The 20,329-nt window shown below is 43.5% G+C and overlaps 2 protein-coding genes across 5 annotated transcripts; one reads left to right on the top strand and one right to left on the bottom strand.

Annotated features, from left to right (window-relative positions):
- The first annotated feature begins 2,019 nt into the window (after positions 1 to 2,019).
- LOC100846364 (protein FAR1-RELATED SEQUENCE 9) lies at positions 2,020 to 6,067 on the top strand. The gene is made up of 6 exons (XM_003561001.4): positions 2,020 to 2,422; positions 2,506 to 4,551; positions 4,629 to 4,759; positions 4,843 to 4,917; positions 5,337 to 5,410; positions 5,543 to 6,067. The coding sequence occupies exons 2-5, from the start codon at positions 2,508 to 2,510 to the stop codon at positions 5,370 to 5,372; spliced, it is 2,286 nt and encodes a 761-aa protein (XP_003561049.1). The 5' UTR covers positions 2,020 to 2,422; positions 2,506 to 2,507; the 3' UTR covers positions 5,373 to 5,410; positions 5,543 to 6,067.
- A 434-nt stretch (positions 6,068 to 6,501) lies between these two features.
- On the bottom strand, positions 6,502 to 19,640 carry LOC100846057 (histone-lysine N-methyltransferase EZ1). Of its 4 annotated transcripts, none has more exons than XM_014897468.2 (17): positions 19,547 to 19,640; positions 19,181 to 19,219; positions 18,214 to 18,333; positions 17,812 to 18,122; positions 17,375 to 17,536; positions 14,684 to 14,768; positions 14,431 to 14,580; positions 14,300 to 14,347; positions 14,162 to 14,230; positions 13,367 to 14,058; positions 11,179 to 11,314; positions 10,873 to 11,093; positions 10,042 to 10,173; positions 8,289 to 8,379; positions 7,433 to 7,480; positions 7,228 to 7,356; positions 6,502 to 7,065 (listed from the first exon to the last, which is right to left on the bottom strand). In XM_014897468.2, the coding sequence occupies exons 3-17, from the start codon at positions 18,310 to 18,312 to the stop codon at positions 6,796 to 6,798; spliced, it is 2,643 nt and encodes an 880-aa protein (XP_014752954.1). In that variant the 5' UTR covers positions 18,313 to 18,333; positions 19,181 to 19,219; positions 19,547 to 19,640; the 3' UTR covers positions 6,502 to 6,795. The 4 variants fall into 4 exon arrangements, with proteins under 4 accessions (XP_014752954.1, XP_014752952.1, XP_014752957.1 ...); XM_014897466.2 differs by lacking the exon at positions 19,547 to 19,640 and adding an exon at positions 18,938 to 19,078 and having other exon boundaries at positions 19,181 to 19,222; XM_014897471.2 differs by lacking the exons at positions 17,375 to 17,536; positions 17,812 to 18,122; positions 18,214 to 18,333; positions 19,181 to 19,219; positions 19,547 to 19,640 and adding an exon at positions 16,929 to 16,947.
- Between the last annotated feature and the right edge of the window lie 689 nt (positions 19,641 to 20,329).

Genomic DNA, 20,329 nt, shown 5'->3' with positions numbered 1-20,329 from the left:
GCCAACTCGCTCCGAGCCCGTCTCCTCCTCGGTGTGCTGAGCAGCGGGGTCGACGGCGGCGGCACCGCGGGACGAAGAGGCCATTGTTGGAAACTAGATCTAGGGTTAGACCTTACGATGAAGAGGTGGTGGCGCTAGGCTCGAGCGAGCAAGGAAACGACGGCCGAGAGCTAAGCGAGCGAGCGCGAGGATGCGGCGGCGAGCTCGGGTGCTGGGAGCTAAGAAGCACGGCGACAGAAAAGCTCGGAGCTAGCGGCAATGGCGGAGCGAGCGAGGAGCAGAGAAGAGCAGGAGAGAGCGAGAGTGTTGGGGGAGTGCGAAGGGTTTTCACCCTCGCCCCCTCCCTCTATTTCTACCCGCAGAATGGGGCGCGGATCTTCCGCGCCCATGATCCCTGTGGCCAACGGAAGGGCCGCACACGATCATGGGGGCAACCAACCCCATTAAGGCGCACGCGCTCGGTTACCGCGCGGCGTGGTGCAGTAAATCCCGTCAAATCCGGGAGGATAAGGATCCGCGTGGGAACCGATATTCTCCTCTTAATGGCCTGTCGGTTTTACTGTCCGATGGGACGACGCGCTCGTCTCAAAAGGCGCACCGGCAGTACTTCGGGTCTTATCTTCCCGTTATTTAATCAGAGCATGGAGTATAAGCGACAGGTGGCACTAATGTCGGCAGAAACGAGTTTTCTACTGTCGGCCATGAAGGAGAAAAGAATCTCGGCTCGACGCTGAATAAGCACGCCAACTCGGTATGTCAGAATAACTTGATCTCGGCTAAGAACTCGGGGCTGTCTCGGCATCCTTTTCGGCTAAGCCCTGGTGAGCTTCGGTGGTTTGTGTGTGGGAAGCTGTCGTGGCCCGATATTCTTCCCTGCCGGACCGCAACAGCTTCAGGGACTAGTGTCGGGGGGATGACTCCGGATAGGGTCGTGACGACACACATTAGCCGAGATGACGAAGGCAAAACCAAGACAGGCATGTACGCCGGCATCCTTAAGCCGAACTAATACTAAGCCGGCATACCAAGTGTATGCCGGCACGTCTGTCTTATCTTATGTGATTGCAGGATAAGGACGAGTACCCTGATCTCGGCCACCGCCGAGATGGCTCAACAGTCTTATCCTTATCTCATGGCGCAAAGTAAAGCAACGTTCTCTTTATCACGAGAAAGCAGACGCTGCTTACGTTGCAGTGCCAGGCGATTCCGCAAAAAAGCATCGAAAGAGAATCAGTGACGGAAGCCGGCAGGTGGCTGCTGTACTTGTTGCAGGACGGCAGGAAAAGTAAAGTTGTCTTGTCCCCTGCAGTGCCACCCGGAGTGAACCAAGGCGCGTGCCCGACGGGGTCCGTAGAAGATAAAGGTTAGCCCTTGACCCCCATGTCAGTGTGACATGGACGGTCCATAAATAGGAGCACTATCCCTTCCAGGATAAGGATCCTTCACTTAGACATTTAGGGTTTTTTTCCTTCTTCTTCTTTTTCCTCAAGAAAACTGCTCAAGGAGCACCATTGTAGATCTTGCTATCTCGGCTTATATAACAAAACAGGAGTAGGAGTCTTATCTCTACAAGAGGGCTCCAAACTTGGATAAATCTGTGTGTGCTTGTGCGTTTGTGCGTGTTTCTCTTCATGTCCTTTCTCCTCCGGTTCCTCTTTCGTCCATCGTCCCCAACATAAGCCATCCTATGGCATCTACCGTGACATCAGCACGACAATCCGGATCTCGCTGATACCCGATCTGCAGAACAGAACTGTCTTTCCTCTCCTCCATCTGGGGCAACCATTGGCTTGTCGTCCTCCATCTGATCTAGGGTTTCCCGCACGGGGGCTGGCAATGGCACTCGAGGTTTTGGAATTTCAAATTTAGAGCTTTGATTGATGCAGGAAGGAAGGAACGACGTAGGGGCAGCTACTGTATGTATCATGGGCTTTTATTATTCTACAAGGCCCATAGAGCTCATCCTCGGCCCATTAACAGCCGTGCACTTAGAACCTAACACCGGGTCCATGCAGCGCCGGAGCCGACTCTCTTGGACCCGTTCTACCATCGCGGTCGTACACCGCGCCCAACCAACCCCCGCTGGCCCCCGTCGCCGGGCTCCGGCTAGCCGGCCCCGCCGTCGGCGGCGGTCGCCGTGAGCTCCACGGCTACACTTCTCCCCTCCGCCCGTTTCTCCTCTTCCTCTCGTGACCTACCTTCCGCACTGGCCTACTCAAGCTCCAACCCCAATCCGGCCCTGCTGTGCTGTGCTGTGCCCTAGAGCTGGTGCCGCCCGCGGCGCCGGAGCTTAGCGTCACCGCCGAAGCCTCACACCTCTTGCTTGGGTCGCCGCCATAGCCCCGCTCCTGTTCTACTATGCTCATCGCGTCCCTGCTGTATTCACCACACCGTCTGCAGTCCTGTGCATTTCGTTTTTGAGGTATGAGCTTTTCTACTACACATTTACTAGTGATTACTCAACCCCAAACTAATTAACCTCCAAAAAATGTCAACGTTGAGCAGAAATGGATAGCAGTCAAGATTCTCCAATGAGCAAGAATGGCGAAGAAGCGAAAAAAGGGGAAGATTACGGAAATGGTTTGAGCCGCAAGGAGGCAGCCGAGGAGTTTATTGGTTGCGTGGTCCATAGTGAGGAAGAGGCATACAGGCTGTATTGTGACTATGGACATCGAATTGGCTTCAGCGTCCGAAAGGGCAAACAGTCCTACGTCATTGGTACCAGGATTATTCGAACGAAAGATTACTACTGCTCAAAGGAAGGGCTTAAATATGATGAGCCTGTTACAGAAGCAAATTTCAACCGGCCAGACACAAGAACTAATTGCAAAGCTATGGTTCGCTTTAGAGTTGATGATAAAGGACGTTGGACGGTCATACGCTTTATTCCTGTTCATAATCACCAGCTGGCTAAACCTGGGGAAAGGCACATGTTGAGGTCGGCAAAGTCGTTTGCTGTTGGAAAATCAGGTGTTATAGATCCAGCATCTGCTGAATCACATCCAATGAATGGTCTCTCTGATAGGACCGTAGATGATACTGTTGAGCCTCCAGGATACACTATAAGGGATTGCTACAATCATGAGAACGTGCAGGGTATAACACTAATTGGGGCAGGAGATTGCCAAAGTCTTGTAAGCTATTTCAAGCGCAGAACCAATGAGGAAGGTATGTTTTATTGGGACGTCCAAGTTGATCAAGAAGGTCGCATGACTAACTTTTTCTTCAGGGATGGCAAAAGTAAAAATGATTATGACTGCTTTGGAGATGCTGTTATATTTGACACCACGTACCGCACAAATAAATATAGCCTGATCTGTGCCCCTTTTGTTGGAGTTAATCACCATTGGCACAACATTGTTTTTGGTTGTGCGTTCCTGTTAGATGACTCCACAGCTTCCTATGTTTGGCTATTTAAATCATTTTTGGAATCAATGGGTGGCCGATCTCCAAAATCCATTTTTACTGATCAGGATGAGGCTATCATGCAAGCAGCTGAGCAGGTGTTTCCTAACACACAACATTGCTTCTCCTACTGGCATATTCTGAAGAATGCACAGTCTCATTTAGGCACAGTTAATACTTCTCAAGACTTTCAAAATATGTTTATGAAGTGCATGCAAGGATCTGACACAAAAATGGAGCTTGAGGAATCGTGGGCTGCTATGCTACATGAATACAAACTACAGGATAATGATTGGCTTAATGATCTCTATAGGTTTCATAACAGATGGTGCTCAGCATTTAACAAAGATACTTTTGATGGTGGGATCAATTCATCTCAGTGGGGAGAGGTCTCAAACAATATCCTCACTGGAATTGCTGATGAATCTACTTCTCTAACAAGATTTGCCCTCTTGCTGGAAAAGGCTGTGAAATCTCTACGTAGAAATGAATCGGAAGAGGATTTTCGCTGCAGCCAAACTGCTCCTGTTCGTGCAATCAAGCATAGTACAGTTCTGAAGCAGGCTGCAGAATCATATACACATAGGATCTACAAATTATTTGAGGCAGAATTTCTAGATGGATGTGGAGCAACTTCATGCCATGAAAATTCCTGTGGTGGAAACTTGTTGCGGTTTGAAATAACGATGCAGGGGCGGGGTTCAAAAGTGTGGACTGTTCTTCTTGACACATCTACAATGGAAATCTCTTGTGGGTGCAGAAAATTTGAAAGGATGGGTCTTCTTTGTTCTCATGCTCTGAAAGCCTTCAGCCTGCAGAATGTGGATACCATTCCTGAAAAGTACATTTTGAAACGCTGGACAAAAGATGCCAGGAGAAGCATGTACAAGCTCAGTCAAGAAGATTCAACACAACAGGAATGTACCGAGGCTGAACTTGCGTATCGCAATCGGGCAATGCAGTATGCATATAGCCTTATAATGAAGAGCCAGGAACTGGAAGAATCTAGAAAGATATTCTGGGACTCCCTTGAAACAGGTGAGAAGGCACTGGAAGTGTTCTTCGAAATAAGAAGTCTGCATGCTCAACCTGCAAAAGATGCCAGTAAAACGGGGAAGAAGAAATCGTCTAAAGGACCAAGCAACAGTAAGTAGCACAACTTTTAAGTTCCCTCATGCTTATAAAAAATCATTTTCTATTAAAACAAACACCCTGCTGTGCAGAGAAAGCAAGGCAAGCCCTGCCATCCTCCTCGCCTGTTCCTGGAATACTTGCCCAAGCTAACGAGCACCAGTTTCAAGCAGCACAAGATGCACATGGTAATTCAACAATTGGAAGACCATTTTACTTTCAGGTACACGTAAATATCTACTAAAAGACTTTCTTTCCTCTTAGCATTTAACCTATCTAATACCTTTTAAGGTTCATGTTTTGCAGGCTTTTTCATCTACACCTTGCCAACCAAACCAGATCTATATACATCCGAACACAATGCCTGTTTGTGCACCACAGGTAATCTGGTTGTCAGATTGGACTGAATAAATTTGTTTCGTCTTATTTAAGTAGTCTATTGTCAATATTACTATATGGCATTCTGGACTTCAGAAATGAAAGATGTAAAGCAAATAAATTTGAACGATGTTGCTAACGGAAGTACAGGGCCATGTGGACTAAACTGCGCAAACTTTCAGGACTGCTACATCATAATATTTCTATTTTCTGCTATTACAGTTGGTAACACTTGCACTATCTCTAACTAGCTCAAATAGTTCCAACTTCCAAGACGATTGTGAACTCCTGACCATGCAAAACTTATCTGGACTTGGTAGATGGGTTTAGATTTTTGTTAGCATAACCTGAATGACTGAGTCACCGTCAATAGAAAGGCTGAAAGATTACTGACTTACCATACATTCACTTATGACCAATAGGATTTGTCAGCATATCCTGCAATTCGTCCCAGTTAAAATTAAGGTGGCGCAAGGAACATCTAAAGGACACTAAGGTATGTAGTTTCTAAGCAATATTTCTTTTCCATGCAACTAGTCATAGGATCGACCAGACTTGAATCTCCTGTGTATTTTCTTGAATATCTCATAGCTGGGTACTAATCCTGAGTCAGTATGAAACTTTACAGGTTACAAATCCTGCTCTACCCAAGAGACTCTACCCATATTGCACTCTGAGACTTCCAGGGTCTGCTAGATGTACTTTTACCAAACTTTCATTGGAGACTACTGGTACCAGCCGCCAATGTATCTTTGTGAACCATTAAAAAGGCAACATGGTGCTTGCCTGCATGGCATGTTGGCTGAGATGCTGCTCTTGAGTCTTGAGAGAAGTAGCTATCTCTATCCTGGGAGTCTGACGATTAATTATACCCCGTTGACTTGTAATTTTTTCAGCGTAGCTTGTTGGTCGTCTCACACTAGTAGGCAATTTAAGAATGTAAGCTGTAACTACGATAGTAGCCATTAGCTATTAGCAGGAATCCTGAGATTGAGCTCATTGACTCGGTTCAAACTTGCCTTGATTTCTGGTGCTGCAACCATATTGTATCTAGTTTTTGGAGTACATGTGTACGTAATCTTAACCATGATTGATATGGCAACTCAGGGCGATCATATCTGATGGAGGGCGAATAGATATTGTGATTTAACCAGTTTTTTTTTTAACTTGCTTTACTGCTAAGATGCTACTCCCACCGTCTCAAATTAACTCACCGGCCGAGGGAGTAAGATTTTGCTGCTTTTCGACCATGATGAATCCAGCACTCTCAATGTACCCACCATCGATAATCCTAGTGTTCACCAGAAAATCATTTTAAAGGTCCAGAAATTCTGGAAGAATAATCACACAACATTTATCTACAATCTCAAGATTTGGAACTCTAATCACGCCGGAGCTCGGTCAGCCTCATAACGAGTCAAATTCACAACTCGAACTTCACCAACGATATTGACTCTATCTCAAGCTTCAGCTCTATTTTTTATACTCCCACCGTCCCATATTAAGCTTCAGCTTTATGTTGTGCAAAGGATGGGTGTGATTTTTATCCAGAGTTTTTGACAACTTTAAGAGGAGACATACACTTGATTGCACCTGAAAAACAAGAGGCTGTGACCAGCCCTTGCAGTAATACGAGTATAAAACTACAACAATTTTGAGACACGCAAATCGCATCAGTATAAGCAAGTCGAGCGGTGCAGGCATTGAGCAACCACATTGATGAAGAAAATCTAGTTCCATCCGCAACGGGTTCTGATACAAAGGTGGTCTGATTCTGATACCACGATGAGGGGCCAACGAAATTCCAAGTTAAAATCAAAGGTCCTATTGAATGTTAAATTTTGGCCCTTAAACAAAAGAGAATCAATTAATAAAGCTTCTTCAGTGGGCAACCTTCTTTGCTCGCCCGCTGGAAGGTTGTGCCATGTCTTTGGCTCCAGGAGCATCAGGCTTCCGCGCCCACGCCGGAGCTCGGTCAGCCTCATAACGGTAATCATAGAAAAGCTCCTCGCCTGCACCAATCCGTTCTTTCGCGAAAATGCCAACCCTATGATCACCTGCTACCATGATAACCTTGGCATAGCAATTTGGATTGGGGGAATGGTTGGCAAACTTCAACTTGTCACCCATTCTGAAAGCATCAAGAACATACTGCATCCAAAAAAGAGTAACCTGAGCATGTGGTACCCACCTTAACATAGTGGCCAAATCAAATTTAAAATGCAGGGTGTTGGACAAAGTGAGTTAGGAAGGACAATCAGTTCAGGATGTAATCATGAATGAGGACTGCAGCTGGTATTTTGGTAGACCTACCTCATTATTCAAGTTGAAAAGGAACGATGAGTTCTCAATGTCATATATTTTTCCACGCTTGTCCGCTTCCTTATGGGAGATAAGCTCCCCAGTGTACTCACCAAGATATTCATGTTTGCCAACACTATTCTGTAGATTGAGGAAAAGACAAATACAATGAGGTAAAAGGGAAGCACGATGGAGAGGATCGAAGGAGCAATTTTACCTTGAGAAACGCTCCCCAACCAGAAATATCAGATCTCCCAAGTAAGACCTGAAAAACGGTCATGACTAAATGAGTATTTTAAGAGAATTATGGATTTCACGGGGTATTCAATGTGTTGTCTCACAACACTTGCATCAAGAATATCACAGTGCTCATTTGTGCATTTTGTTTTCGTGCTTTACATTTCATAATTCCTCCATATCTACTAATGCCCTAGTATTGCCCAACTTCGGAGTTTCCTTAATTTCAGAAGAAAATGATAGTAATAGAAGTTTTTTTTTTTGCTGAGAAAGCGCCTGAATCAAGGGTATATTTGGCCTGTGCCCAAATTTGCCCAGCCAAAATTTCGGCACCTGTGACACTTTGGACCTTACTTGGTTGGTTGCTAAAATTTTTGTTGCCTCTGAAAACTTGCCCACAAACCTCGCGTTCCCTTCTCACAACTCTCACAAAATTTTGGCCAAGAAATGTTTGAGGAACCTATAGCCAATTTCTTGGCGAGCCAATGGTTGGCAAATTTTGGTAGAGCACCAATATGTCATTACTAGATGTGTTTGTTTCCATATCCAAATTGGCTCAAAACTGGCCCGGGATCAGTTGAGGGTCTTAAATTGTTGCCAAAGAGGTTTACACACTTAAATCATGTGTAAATTACATTTAGCAATTCAGATCATGGTTGGATGAAACTCATTCGTAATTACCACTGGATAATGAATTGGACATCTGAGTCCGTGCACAGAAAGAACTACTGGTTCTTATCTTTACTTTGGTAAACAACAGAAAGACCAAGTACCGACTAAGTGAAATTACAATCCAGATGCCAACCCATGTAATAAATTGAAGTGTAAAATTTTACCCTTTGTTGCTGTTTAAGAAGCAGTTTCATGTTCCGGCATTCATAGTTATCACCTCTTTGGTTGGGAACTCCCAATGAACCATCACCACACCTGTAGGTCAGAAAAGGAACAATTCAGTGCACTGCTGATTTATTCTAGAGAAATGGATGATACAAGAATGTTTTAAGCTTGACCAGCTAGCAAACCCTTTTTACAACGCCCTGATGGGACACCTTAAGCATGACTATAGTATACTCCCTCCTTTTCACAAAGGTTGGCATATTTCATTTCGTTAAGACAAGCCTTTGACAAGGAATTACTCTATTAATATGTAACTTATATGAATTGAAATCACAATCGGTAGCAAGAACTTTCAAAGACGAATTTATTGATATAAATTTCATGTATGAATAAATACATATTAATAGAGTTATCGTTGGTCAAACCCTTGTCTTAACGAAACCAAATATGCCAACCTTTGTGAAAAGGAGAGAGTATTTGGTTGGTGCCAAAAAATTGGCAGCCTATAGGGGTATATTTAGTTCATGGCTTCACAACAATTCATGCCCAACCAAATTGTGCCTATCGGCTAGCAAAAAACCTGTCTAGGGATTCCTTCGCCCTTGCTTGACCAAAATGCTGGAAAGAATTGTTAAGGGAATATGAGATGGGTGGGCAAGATACCATAGGCGACCAATATTTTGGCAACAAAGCCAAATATCATAGGTTACCAATCAGTTTTTGCTTGGTTGGTTGCCTATGGAAACTTACCCACCCATCTCACATTCCCTTCACAACTCTTAACTTTCGCAAAGAAGGGGCCAAAGAATATCTGGCCAATTTTTGGCTAGCCAATGGTTGGCAAAAACTGGTAGGGCATGAATCAAACAAAAAAGAATCATGTTTGATTTCAGCAATGGTTAGCTAAAGACGAATATCGTATCCAAATTATGCCTTTTAAACTTTTTATAGATGCATACTACTGAGATTAGACTAAAAGAAGATTTCATATCATTGTCATGATGTTCAAAATGTAACTTTAGGAAGTAAGATAAAAATCAGTTGCAAATAAGATAACGTTCCAATGAACTTACGAATTTACATAGTACACCGTTCCATCATATATATGAGCAGAGTTTAATAAAGTGAATAAAAAATGGGAAAACAGACAAGTTTTCAGCCCAATTGAGTAATGCGCTGGCACACAAGAACATCCAGTTAAGTATGTTAGCAAATGGTACGGCGACATCATGTTAAATTTCCATGCTTGATGATTGTGGGCTGTAGCTGATGGCTAAAGAATTTATTTTCTTAACTTAATTTCGAACCCCTTGTTGAAACTTTTTTTAGAACTGATAATCTTGATATACTACAATAATCAAGCCAGATTTTTTCTGCAGTTCTATGAATAGATCAATCCTCCAAGTAAGCTCTGTATAAATAACATTTGTAACATACTCAAGCCTTTGAAATTTTGCAAATGAACACATACGCTTGAGATGTGGCAACTTACAACCCGCAGATTTAATTTGTTGGCTGCTGTATGCAATTTAAAATGCACCACCTTATGCCCTAATCCCAGGTAATAAATATAAGCGACGTGCCAATGTTCACAGGAACAGGTGGTAAATTTTGGACTACTTAGGTAAAGGTGGGATTATAGGAGTGCAAAGAAGATAAAGCGCAGGCGTCAAGGGTGCAATTTTCTCAAATAGATAACTGTGCAATGACTAAATAATCCTTCAAAGGTTCTGCAGATTTTCAAATACATACCCTACCCAGCAGTTTCTGCACACATCAGGATCACATTCCCTGTCAGCAGCAAAGCATGGACATTGGCGACTGCGACACTGGCTCTTTGCACAATGACAACCTCGAAAACGATTCTTGCACATCTTCGGACACCTGAATGCAAATGGCATAAACTTCCACAACTAACAATACCAATTGATAAATAATAACAGCAGGACCAGGATATCAGATTGTTTCGCTGGTACTGTTTGTGTGCTCATGAGTTTGCATAGGTCATTGCAGTCATTAAAAATTTTCAAACAGTCAAACTAAGTAATAAAAATAAAGTGTCCAGGAGAGCAAGACCAAAGAGTACTAATCTGATTTGATTTTTTTATGAGAGTTGATCTCTGTACGGTGCAGCTTTGCAAAATCTTTTTCGAATTCAATAGCTTAGATATTCTCTGTAAAGAGTTAAACCATGGTAACACGGTATAAAACAGTAACTCGAGACTAGTTTATAGTATTCACTCACTATATTAAAATACAAAACAGAATATGAAGCCAAATCACGGTTACAAATATACCAAGGATTTCTCATAGGCAACGGTATTAATATTGAGGACGAGCATTATCAGTTCAGCTGCAATAGGACTAACATGGCAAAATCTATTAGTAGCAAGAGGCAATGCAGCAGAGGAAAAACAATATTTCTGGCACAAGCAAAAGTAGGACAAACTGTGGAAGAGAGCGGTGGAGTCAATAACTAGAAGAAATCGATATGAAACATACAAAAAAAGTGCATATATTTCACATGCAGTCATGCACAGAAACATAATAATGCAAGTTCTTAAAGGAAGATAATTAACTCACCCACAGTATTTCTCACAGCATGTTCCATTTGTGAGACATGGGCACTGTTTCCCACATGCTGATTGACAACCACAGGGATTATATTGCCGACAAGGTTGATCCTTTTTTTCAGTAATCCTTTTCCTTATAAAAGGGTAGCCTGCAGATTTCCAGGTGTACTTCAAACGACGAACTCTTCCACGCCTTCTAAAAAACCGTGATCTCACGTGCAACTCATTTCCCTGGGACGTCAACATCAGTAGCATTAAAATGAGATACGACCTGGATGAAAAAATACCAAAAAAAAAAATGCCACAGGGGCCCTACCTTCATATATCCTTTAACAAGAGAATCAACACCACTAAGAGCACCAGATGCGCTGCAGTTTTCAATATAATTCATATACTGAAAAACATCTCTGCATGTTTTCATTCCACTAAGAAGGTTCCGAGCAATTAAACAACTGCATGATAGAAAAACCATGGGTTTAGTATGACTATTAACTAGGGAAAGCAAGGTAAAGACTAATAGAAGCGATAAAGGAGAGCAGCGATTTGGCTCCTGGCATGATTTGCTCCCATAGTGAGAACCAAAATCAAAAATAAAATTTCCAAACGGCAAAAAACTACAAAAAAACAAAGACATGTACAAATGCTTGAGCCATTCATACGCTTGTAACTTTCATGAAGAAATAATTATTGTGGCCTCCTGGGCCAAATTTCTTCCAAAATAACCATGGGTATAGTATGACTATTAACTAGGGAAAGCAGGGTAAAGACTAATAGAAGCGATAAAGGATAGCAGCGATTTGGCTCCCGGCCCGATGTGCTCCCATAGTGAGAGCCGAAATCAAAAATAAAATTTCCAAATGGCAAACGACTACAAAAATTCCAAGACATGTACAAATGTCTGCACCATTCATACATTTGTAAGTTTCATGGAGAAACAAGTATTGTGGTATCCTGGGCCAAAATTTCTTCCAAAAAACTTTTCTTGCACAAAGCACAAAATTGATTTGGTTCCAATAAAAGTTTAGAAGCATATAAAGGATTAGACAATTTACATGCGACTGTCTGCAGAAATTATAATTCCACATTCAGCTACCTATTAATTCACCCATCAACGATACACCTTCATATTTAAAAACTAAAAGTCTGTTCTGGGAAGATAGAAATGTCTTTGAAGTTCAGTTGCATAAAAAAGGTCTAAGAATGGTGACTTCGTATTCAGATACTCTTAATTAACCCATTGTTGATACATCTTCATATTTGGAAAACATAAAGTTTGAATCTGTGAAGAGGGAAATACCTGCGAAGTTCAGTGGCATAAAATAATATAGTTTTGGCCAAGTCTAACAATGATGCCGCTACTTTTGGTTGAGAAATCAGTCAATTTGTGGCAGTAGAAGTGCCATGACGCACTAAATATATAAATTTGGTTTAGTATAATACAATGAATTATGATTTTGTTTACAACCGTTGCAATGTCTTATCAAATGTACCATACCATTTCTTTGTACGTTAACATGTATGTTGCACCATTTGTACTGCTACTGCAGCCACTGTGGCAGAGATGGCGAGCGCGGCAACGAGCAGGAGCAGCAGCCAGCACGTGCTGTGCCATGGTGGACGAGGGAGCGGCAGTTAGTGGAGGCTGCTGTGCTTTGGGCCTTCAGGGTGCGCGAGGTGGTGGCCGGGCGGTGGAGGCTGTGTGTGGGGACAGCGCACCGAAGGGTGCTGGATTGAGCCTGGAGAAAAAGTGAGACAAACACGTGGGTACAGGAACTCCATCGGCAGGTGCGCGTGGCGGCTATCGACTTCAAGCCAATGGTGCCAAGGAAGACACTAAGGTGACGCTGATGCATAGGAGAGAGAGACGGTCGGCTGGGAAGTAGAACCCTAAACTTGATTGGCTCGGCTTTTATCTTGGCTCAAGCCGATGGCCGGAATACTTGAGCCAAAATCAGGCTCATGAGGTTAATGTGTAGGCCCGAATCAATAACTTGACAAAACCTGTGATTTATGGGTTTTTTGCTACTCATAACTCTTGGACTCATGGGTATCAGTTAAAATTCCTTGGGTTCGTGGTTTTTTGTTACCCGAGCCCTTAGTAATGTGTTTTGGTGTAATTTACTCTACCACGAAATAATGCCATTAACAGATTTTTTTCATGATATATGGTGTTTAGGGGGGGTGCATACTGCATACAACTTTTAGTCATACAATGTTTTATAAAAAAATTCCAATCATCACTACCACTCCACTTGTAGGATGATTTGAAAAGTGAGTAAAATGCATGAACTACATGCGTAAACTTTACACGGTATAGAACATGGTTAAAATGAGTGACAAGGTATAACATTGCACACATAAAGTTCGCTCCAGCTCTTTACATGCAACACAAAGCAATGGAGGAAATTTCACCTGACTAATTGTATAATAGTAAGCAACGCATTAACATTGAGTGTAAGCTAATGAAACGACAGATATAAAGTTCATCATGAGAAGGGTCCAACCTGTTCCTTCCAAAAATCTCCAGACCTTTCACTAGAAGCCCTTGCTCAATTACTTTCCAGGATCTAGCGTTATGTTCTTGCTCATCAACAAAATCTTTCCTAGAACTATCATGATCATAGGTTGCTGAATGTTTGTTATTTGCTTCCTCTGTCGAATTATTATGAGCTTCCACTAAATCTGAGTTCTTCTCAATTCCAGACGCATCCCTCTTCTGAGAATTTCGTGTGTTTGGAGAATTATATTGTGAGGTTGCAACTGAATCCTTGTGTCCAATTCGTGTATCAGATCTAAGCTTCATGTCTCTTGGCCAAAGGAATCCACCAGAATTAGAGTCCGATGACACCATTTCCCTTTGCCCTTTTTTCACACTCATAAGAATCCGCTCAGCTATTCTTTTATTAGTATTTTTCTTGATTCCACCTTTTGGGCTATTTTTTACTTTTGAGGGAGAAGGAGAGTGTTGCAGGGATTTATTGCTCACTGGATGTAGTTCTGAATCACTGCTTTCTGAGGCAACCCTTGGAGTTGAAGTGCTTTCACTTTGTTGAGATTTGTCTTTCCTTCCACTAAAACCCTGTTTGTTCTTATCTGAGCCAAACTGGTTCCTTGTATTATCTGATGAGTGAGTTGGCTCATCAACGTCAATAAGCATGTGAGAATCAATTGTGGTAGTAGCATCTGGTTTCACGGCCTGGCAAAATCAATATTGATGGAAGTCATGTGGTTGCGTTTCAGAATCTGAATTATCACAAGATAAACCGCTTTTCTTAAGTCATACACCATAAAATACAAACCAGTTTATAACAATGAATACCACATGGTATACCATCATCCCCGATGTTCCAAGCTTGTTGCTTTTCTGTCTGTATGAAGAAGGCACAAATTAGAACAACAAACGAGGTTGCCAATAACTCTTGAACTTCAAAACTTACAGGGAAAACTAAATCTTGGGAGCACAGATGTAGTTTGCAATCAAAAACCTGCCAATTTAACAATGAGCAGATATTCATCAGCAAACAAGAGGCCTTCCAGAAATCACATGATGGTTAATAGATGGACATACTAGACATCGCCGACAGAAGAGATTGTCATAGGAATCCAATGCTGCATCCAAATCTTTATCACGGTACGCATCTTCCACTTTGGCATTAAGTTCAGACACATTTTTAAGATGAAGCTCAGTTTTCTCCCCATTTAGGATCTCATATCTGGCCTGCAAATAGGGTGTCCTATCAAAAGGTGAACTGGAAAAGGAAAACCCCAAATGGGCAAAATGCTATTGAGATTAAATGGATGATAATGAACAGGAAACTAACCTTTATATCACCAGCAGCCCTATCAAAACATTGAGCTAGGGTTTCCAGCACCGTGTCAGACATGCCACACTCTTGAATGGTCATCCTAAAATAGAGTGGCAGAGGAAGAATTCATTACAAGTTTACAACAGATCATTAGAGCACCCATTGAAGAGTAAAATACACCACTAGTCCATAAACTCGGCAAAAATGAACACTTTAGTCCATGAACTCGGAAAACGCACGCTTAAACCCCTAAACTGGCACTATTGTGCCACTTTAGTCCAAAAACAGTCCGACGAGGCTTAAACACGCCATGTGACCGCGGGCTGCTACTAGATTTTCTTAGGATTTTTTTTTTTTGCAAAATCACCATGCCCGAGCCGCCCGTGAGGGGCAAGGCGGCCGCGCCCAGACAGGGATCCTGGGGCCCTGAGAACCACGCCGTTGCCGCCGCTGCCTCGCCTAAGGTTGCTATCAAGTCCACAACGCTCAATTTTGACGCGAGGACGCCGGTGAAGGGGTCGCCGAAGCCGATGTGGCGGCCACGTGGCGTGTTTAAGCCTCGCCGAACCGTTTTTGGACTAAAGTGACACGGTAGTCCCAGTTTAGGGGTTTAAATGTGCGTTTTTTGATTTCGCGGGACTAAAGTGTTCATTTTTGCCGAGTTAATGGACTAGCGGTGTATTTTACTCCCCATTGAAAGGAACACAGCATGCAGCAGAAGCAAAACATCTATTGTTGATCTGCCAAGGTTGATGATTATGTGAACTCATCACCAGACTACTCTGATTATAGCTAGATGACATAAGCTCGATCTTTTAGTACATTGAACAAAAATAGGGTAGAAACAAAGTCTGCAGCCAGTTTGAAGTACTCCCTCTGTCCTGTTATACCAGGCATTTTCACATGTAGAAAGGAGTGTGTACGCACTACGGCTTTGAACGAATTTGCCCCTGGTTAGAGCAGGATCAGTTAATGCGATCTCTGCTTTGGCCTCCAACGCATGTCTGCTGTGTGGTTTTCAAGTCGCCGAGTCGAGTCGAGTCGCCCTCTCAAACTTGGGGACTAGGTAGACTAGTCTGTGACTAGGGTGGACTAGTCGACCCAAGTGGAATTGACTAGTAGAAACATTTATAAATCATTTAGTGCATCCCAAATAGGTTTAGCAGCATCAGTTGAAGGGAAAGAGAGACATAGGAGAGCAGAGCAGCAGTGGACTTGGACACAGAGATAGAAATTGTATGCAAAATTGAACAGAGGATAGAGCACTGGAGCATTCAGAAATCAAAAACAGAGTAGAAGAGAGCGGCACTAGATTTCAGAAGTCAGAACGCATTCTCAAACGAAAAGGATCAGAACAGAGCACACAGCAGCATGTCACAGACAGCACAGGCGCATGAGAAATTGAGAACAGAATAGAAGGGGACGAGGAGAGGGGGACTGGCCTGGGCGCAAGCGAGTGGTGGTGGAGGTGAAATTGGGGCGGCAGAGGTGGAGGAGTCAGGCGGCAGGTCTCAGGGCGCAGATTTCTGGAGAGGACGGGAGGAGTGAGCGCATCCAGGCAGCAGAGGCACCCTGCGGAGGAAGCAGCATCGTCGAGGGCACATCCCGGGGCGGCGGTGGTGGCAGCGCCATCCGCCAGGTCTTCCCCGCCCTTTCCCGCCACTTCCCCACCCGTTCCCTCCCTTTCCCTCCTCTTCCTTGGTGAATCCCGCCCGATTCTCTCTCCCGGGCGACCTATATACAGCCCGAAATTTTCCTGGCATGTGGGGCTTTCAGTGGGCAAGTCGGGCGGCTCGTGGCTTGCAGTCGCCGACTAGTCGAAACTAGTCTCCGGCGAGTCCCCTAGTCGCGCGACTCGCCCTGCAAGTCGAGCCGCCGGCGCAAGTCTCGCCTGCTGCACAGACTTGGGGACTAGTCGCCGACTAATCGCCCACTCAAAAACCATCTGCCCTCGTTAAATTGCATGCATCAGGATTGGAGGTACTGGTTTGCAGAAGCGTCTGGATCGGAAGCATCTGGATTAAGTCGCGATTCTCACCAGATGTGCGTCCGTGCTCAGATCATGGCTGGGGGTATCTTGAGTACAACTGTACAAGCTAGAGAAAAGTTGCCGGATGCCCACCATATTAGGAATGGATGCAGAAACTTAAATGCCCACAAAATCCGGATGGAAGGAGTAAAATAAGTACTTTATGGAGGTCCAAGCTAGTCTAGTCCCAATATGCAACCCAATCAAACATTCCGAAGAAACAACACTTACTGAGCAGCAGCAACTGCTTGGTAGGTAAAGAAAGAAGAAAGCCCGGGAAGTGGTATTTATAGCTATTGCTCCACCACGTGAAATGAAGCTACGCATGCCACGATAATTATTTTTAAATGATACTTTATTAATTTAATATTTATAGATCTTGATGTGTTTATGTTTTTTAAAGACAATTGTGACAACTATAAAGTAAAGAGCATGCAAAGTGTAATGGTGTTTCTTCTGGAAATTATGAATTGTTTACGTATCATAATGTAATGTGTTCTACAAAGAAAAATCCGACAAACTTTTACTTCATAGAGAAGCAAGTGCAATTGCATTCATTCCAGAAACTGTGATTGTAATACCATCACATAAGTCCATCACAAACAAGTGAAGCAGTTCAGCCTAAGGCCAAGTAACTAATGAAAAATAAAACAAGTGAATATCACAAGTTTGTTTACCGGATAAGATAATCTTCAGAACCTTTGAACTCCTTTTTCTCCTCTTCATCCTCAACAGCTTCATCTTCACTATCGCTGGCAATTAAAGCTTCACCGCAATTTGCATCATAGTAAATCCTTCGTCGACCAAGTACGGATTGGTCTTCCGTCATCCTTTGGTTCCTGTGTGAAACCCCAAGAAACTTTTTGACTCAAGAAACTTATTAGACCCTACTCTTGCACAAATAGAAAAGTAAAACTCTTCTGCAGGCTAAAATCCTATCAGCAAATACTTCAATTAAAAGCATGTCTCAATCTGATGAATTTATGTTTCTACTCCACCCCTTAACTGTGCAGCAGCAAGAGCATAGAGCACCACACAGGAAAAAAATCTGGGGGGTAGCCAGGGGGTATCTAATACATGTATACATGGGAAGTGCCTGTGATTATAAACAGACCTGTCCAAAAATGTCCATGTTGTATAGGGCGGAAGTCTTGGCAGTTCTGGTAGTTTAATCGGGTGAGCGACATTCTTTGCGCTAGCAGTTGACATGGCATAAGAACTTTCTTCTTCAGAACTGTCACCGTCTTTCTCATTAGGGTATACATCAAGACTATGCACAGAAGAAAGTGCATCATCTTGCCTAGTTGTCAGCAGATCTGAGACTAAATCAGTACTATTTGATGTATTTCTTTGCCAATTTTTTGAAAAATTGCAAGTGCTCTGCGTAAAGGTGCTGAGCTTAACCGTGTTCTCCTTTATCCTATTCTGCGAAATATTATAACAATAAGAAAAACCAACGACATGAATATCTGATTAGAAGAAAAAAACTGAAGCGAATGTGTAATCTTCAAAGCACCTTAATGGAAGTAAAACGGTCTGCTGTAACTTTCTCCTTTAATGAATCAATAACCAATAAAACATCTCGGGAGGCCATACTTCCTTCTTCATCTGACATAGCCTTATGATTGTAAGTAACCTACAAGGACGGTAACTTTATCAAACATGCGATACGAACACAAACTGTAGTTGTATGACTGGATGATATAAATCCAAAAGCCAGAAACACGAAAAATACCATAACCCAACTATCAGTTACCAACGTGGATAGCTCTAGCAATCTGAACATAATGCACGACACGGAACAGTATTTACCATTTTGTAAATAACACTTAACTGCTAAGCACAATGGTAAACTGGAACAGAGGATAAGCTAAGCACAATAGATATGTCTATCAATTTCTGCAATGTCATGAAGTGACTTGAATTGTTTTGTTCCGGATCTCATTCGTCTAATATACCCATAATCTAGGGTGGGCAAATACAAACTACGAAAATTACACAATGGATCCTTGTTTATTTTTCCAAGATGAAAGGGCACATACTGGTAAGAAGAAAGGCCCATTACTCAACCTTTAGCTCGTCACAGCCTAACTATGCAATATCCAACCCGCACACATTTCGTGATACTGGTAGATCTAGATGGTGCATCTGGTGTGCAGCGGCGGCAAGCCGGCACCACCCAGCATCCTGTGGAGGTTAGATTTCGGGCTAAGTAATCACTGGATGCTTAAAGCTCGTACCTCAAAAAACCAATGTCCAAGGTTGCAGGCACTCGTGGAGACGGGAGAGACGAGGTGAGGTACAGCGGGGCGGCGGCGGTGGCTAGGGCAGAGCCGGGGAGAGATTTGGTAGCCGCATTGGGTCAGAATGACGGATCGGAGCTAGGGTAGCTCAGAGCATGAGACGAGTCAGGAGAGAGAGGAAACGAGTCGAAGATTTTGAAATGGACAGAGATAGAAATTTGGCAAATGATGACGAATTACCTTGAATCGGCCTGAAGTGCGACCCAATCTTCAAATGACCTGTAAAATGCAAGAGACATTGTTAGAGTTCGAGCAGGCGAGAGGGGATTTTTAGAGTTTATGAACTTGCAAGATTTCTAGGGTTTCTACTCCATTGGAAGCGGAATTCGAGTGTTAGGGGGCGAGTGGGAGCCCGCCATGGGGTACAGACAGATGGGGCAGGCTCCATTAGAGAGGATTTGAAGGGCGACGCGACACGGGAGGCAGGGGACTCGGGGGATCGGGGTGGGGGCGGCGCGAACTTACCGGGGAGAAGGGATACGGCGGGGGATGGCCGGGGATGAGAGAGATGGAGGAGGAGGAGATCTTGAGAGAGAGAGAACTCGCCTGCGCCGCCGTGGAGATCCGCCCGCCGCCTGCCTCCCTTGTCGTCTCCTCCCCGCAGGCCGCAGGCGCTTCGGTTCTTTGGGTTTCGTGGGCTTGGGAGTTGGGAGTGGGGAGAGCGCGAGGGGGCGGGGGGTCAATTTTCAGCGGAAAACGGAGGGGCGCGGGGTCTGAATTTTTCTGCGGAAACGCGGCCGGAAAGCAGGGCGTAAAGGCGGCGTCGGAATTTTTTGAGAGAACGACCAACAACGGCTCTTTTTTACTTCTTTTTTTGACCACACGGCTCTTTTTTACGGAGTACTTTATTAATCACGAAACAAGAAACATCGATACGCTAGATCTTTTCTTTTTCATTTTATTTTAGAGGTACGCTGGCTGGAATTTTTGTGTTTGCCTTAATTATTATTTTTACTAAAGTTTGCCTTAAAGTTGGTTTTAACAACATCTTATTAAAAAAAAACCATGGCATCCACACTCTTTAAAGTTAATTTCACCTTTAAGTTGGGACTCATAATATGTTCTTAAGTTTGTCACAAAAATGTCACAGTAGTTAGAGACAATATTACCTCTGAACTGGATCTCACATTTGAGTAAAAAAAATGCATGCATCTCTCTCATGGTCTCTCTCTTCATTTTCATTGTTGTTTATTTCTTAGAGGTTCCCTCTCCTTAGTTAAGAGGCATTTTCCAACTCTATAACTCAGAGGCAAGAGCCTGCAATGCTAAGAAGCTGTTTCTATGGCTTCGAGGCATCTATAGAGATGATATTTCTATGACGGTGGGTGA

Source organism: Brachypodium distachyon, chromosome 1 (genome assembly GCF_000005505.3).
Source record: "Brachypodium distachyon strain Bd21 chromosome 1, Brachypodium_distachyon_v3.0, whole genome shotgun sequence".
NCBI lineage: Eukaryota > Viridiplantae > Streptophyta > Magnoliopsida > Poales > Poaceae > Brachypodium > Brachypodium distachyon.
Note: the sequence above shows the minus strand (reverse complement) of the source record. Positions and strands in the feature narration are given on the sequence as shown.

Coding starts and splice junctions, on each gene's coding strand:
- LOC100846364 (XM_003561001.4), top strand. CDS start 2,508: ATGGATAGCAGTCAAGATTCTCCAATGAGCAAGAATGGCGAAGAAGCG. Junction 4,552..4,628: donor GTCTAAAGGACCAAGCAACA/GTAAGTAGCACA, acceptor CCTGCTGTGCAG/AGAAAGCAAGGCAAGCCCTG. Junction 4,760..4,842: donor GAAGACCATTTTACTTTCAG/GTACACGTAAAT, acceptor CATGTTTTGCAG/GCTTTTTCATCTACACCTTG.
- LOC100846057 (XM_014897468.2), bottom strand. CDS start 18,312: ATGTCAGATGAAGAAGGAAGTATGGCCTCCCGAGATGTTTTATTGGTT. Junction 18,123..18,213: donor ACCGTTTTACTTCCATTAAG/GTGCTTTGAAGA, acceptor AATATTTCGCAG/AATAGGATAAAGGAGAACAC. Junction 14,231..14,299: donor CCCAAGATTTAGTTTTCCCT/GTAAGTTTTGAA, acceptor TTCTTCATACAG/ACAGAAAAGCAACAAGCTTG.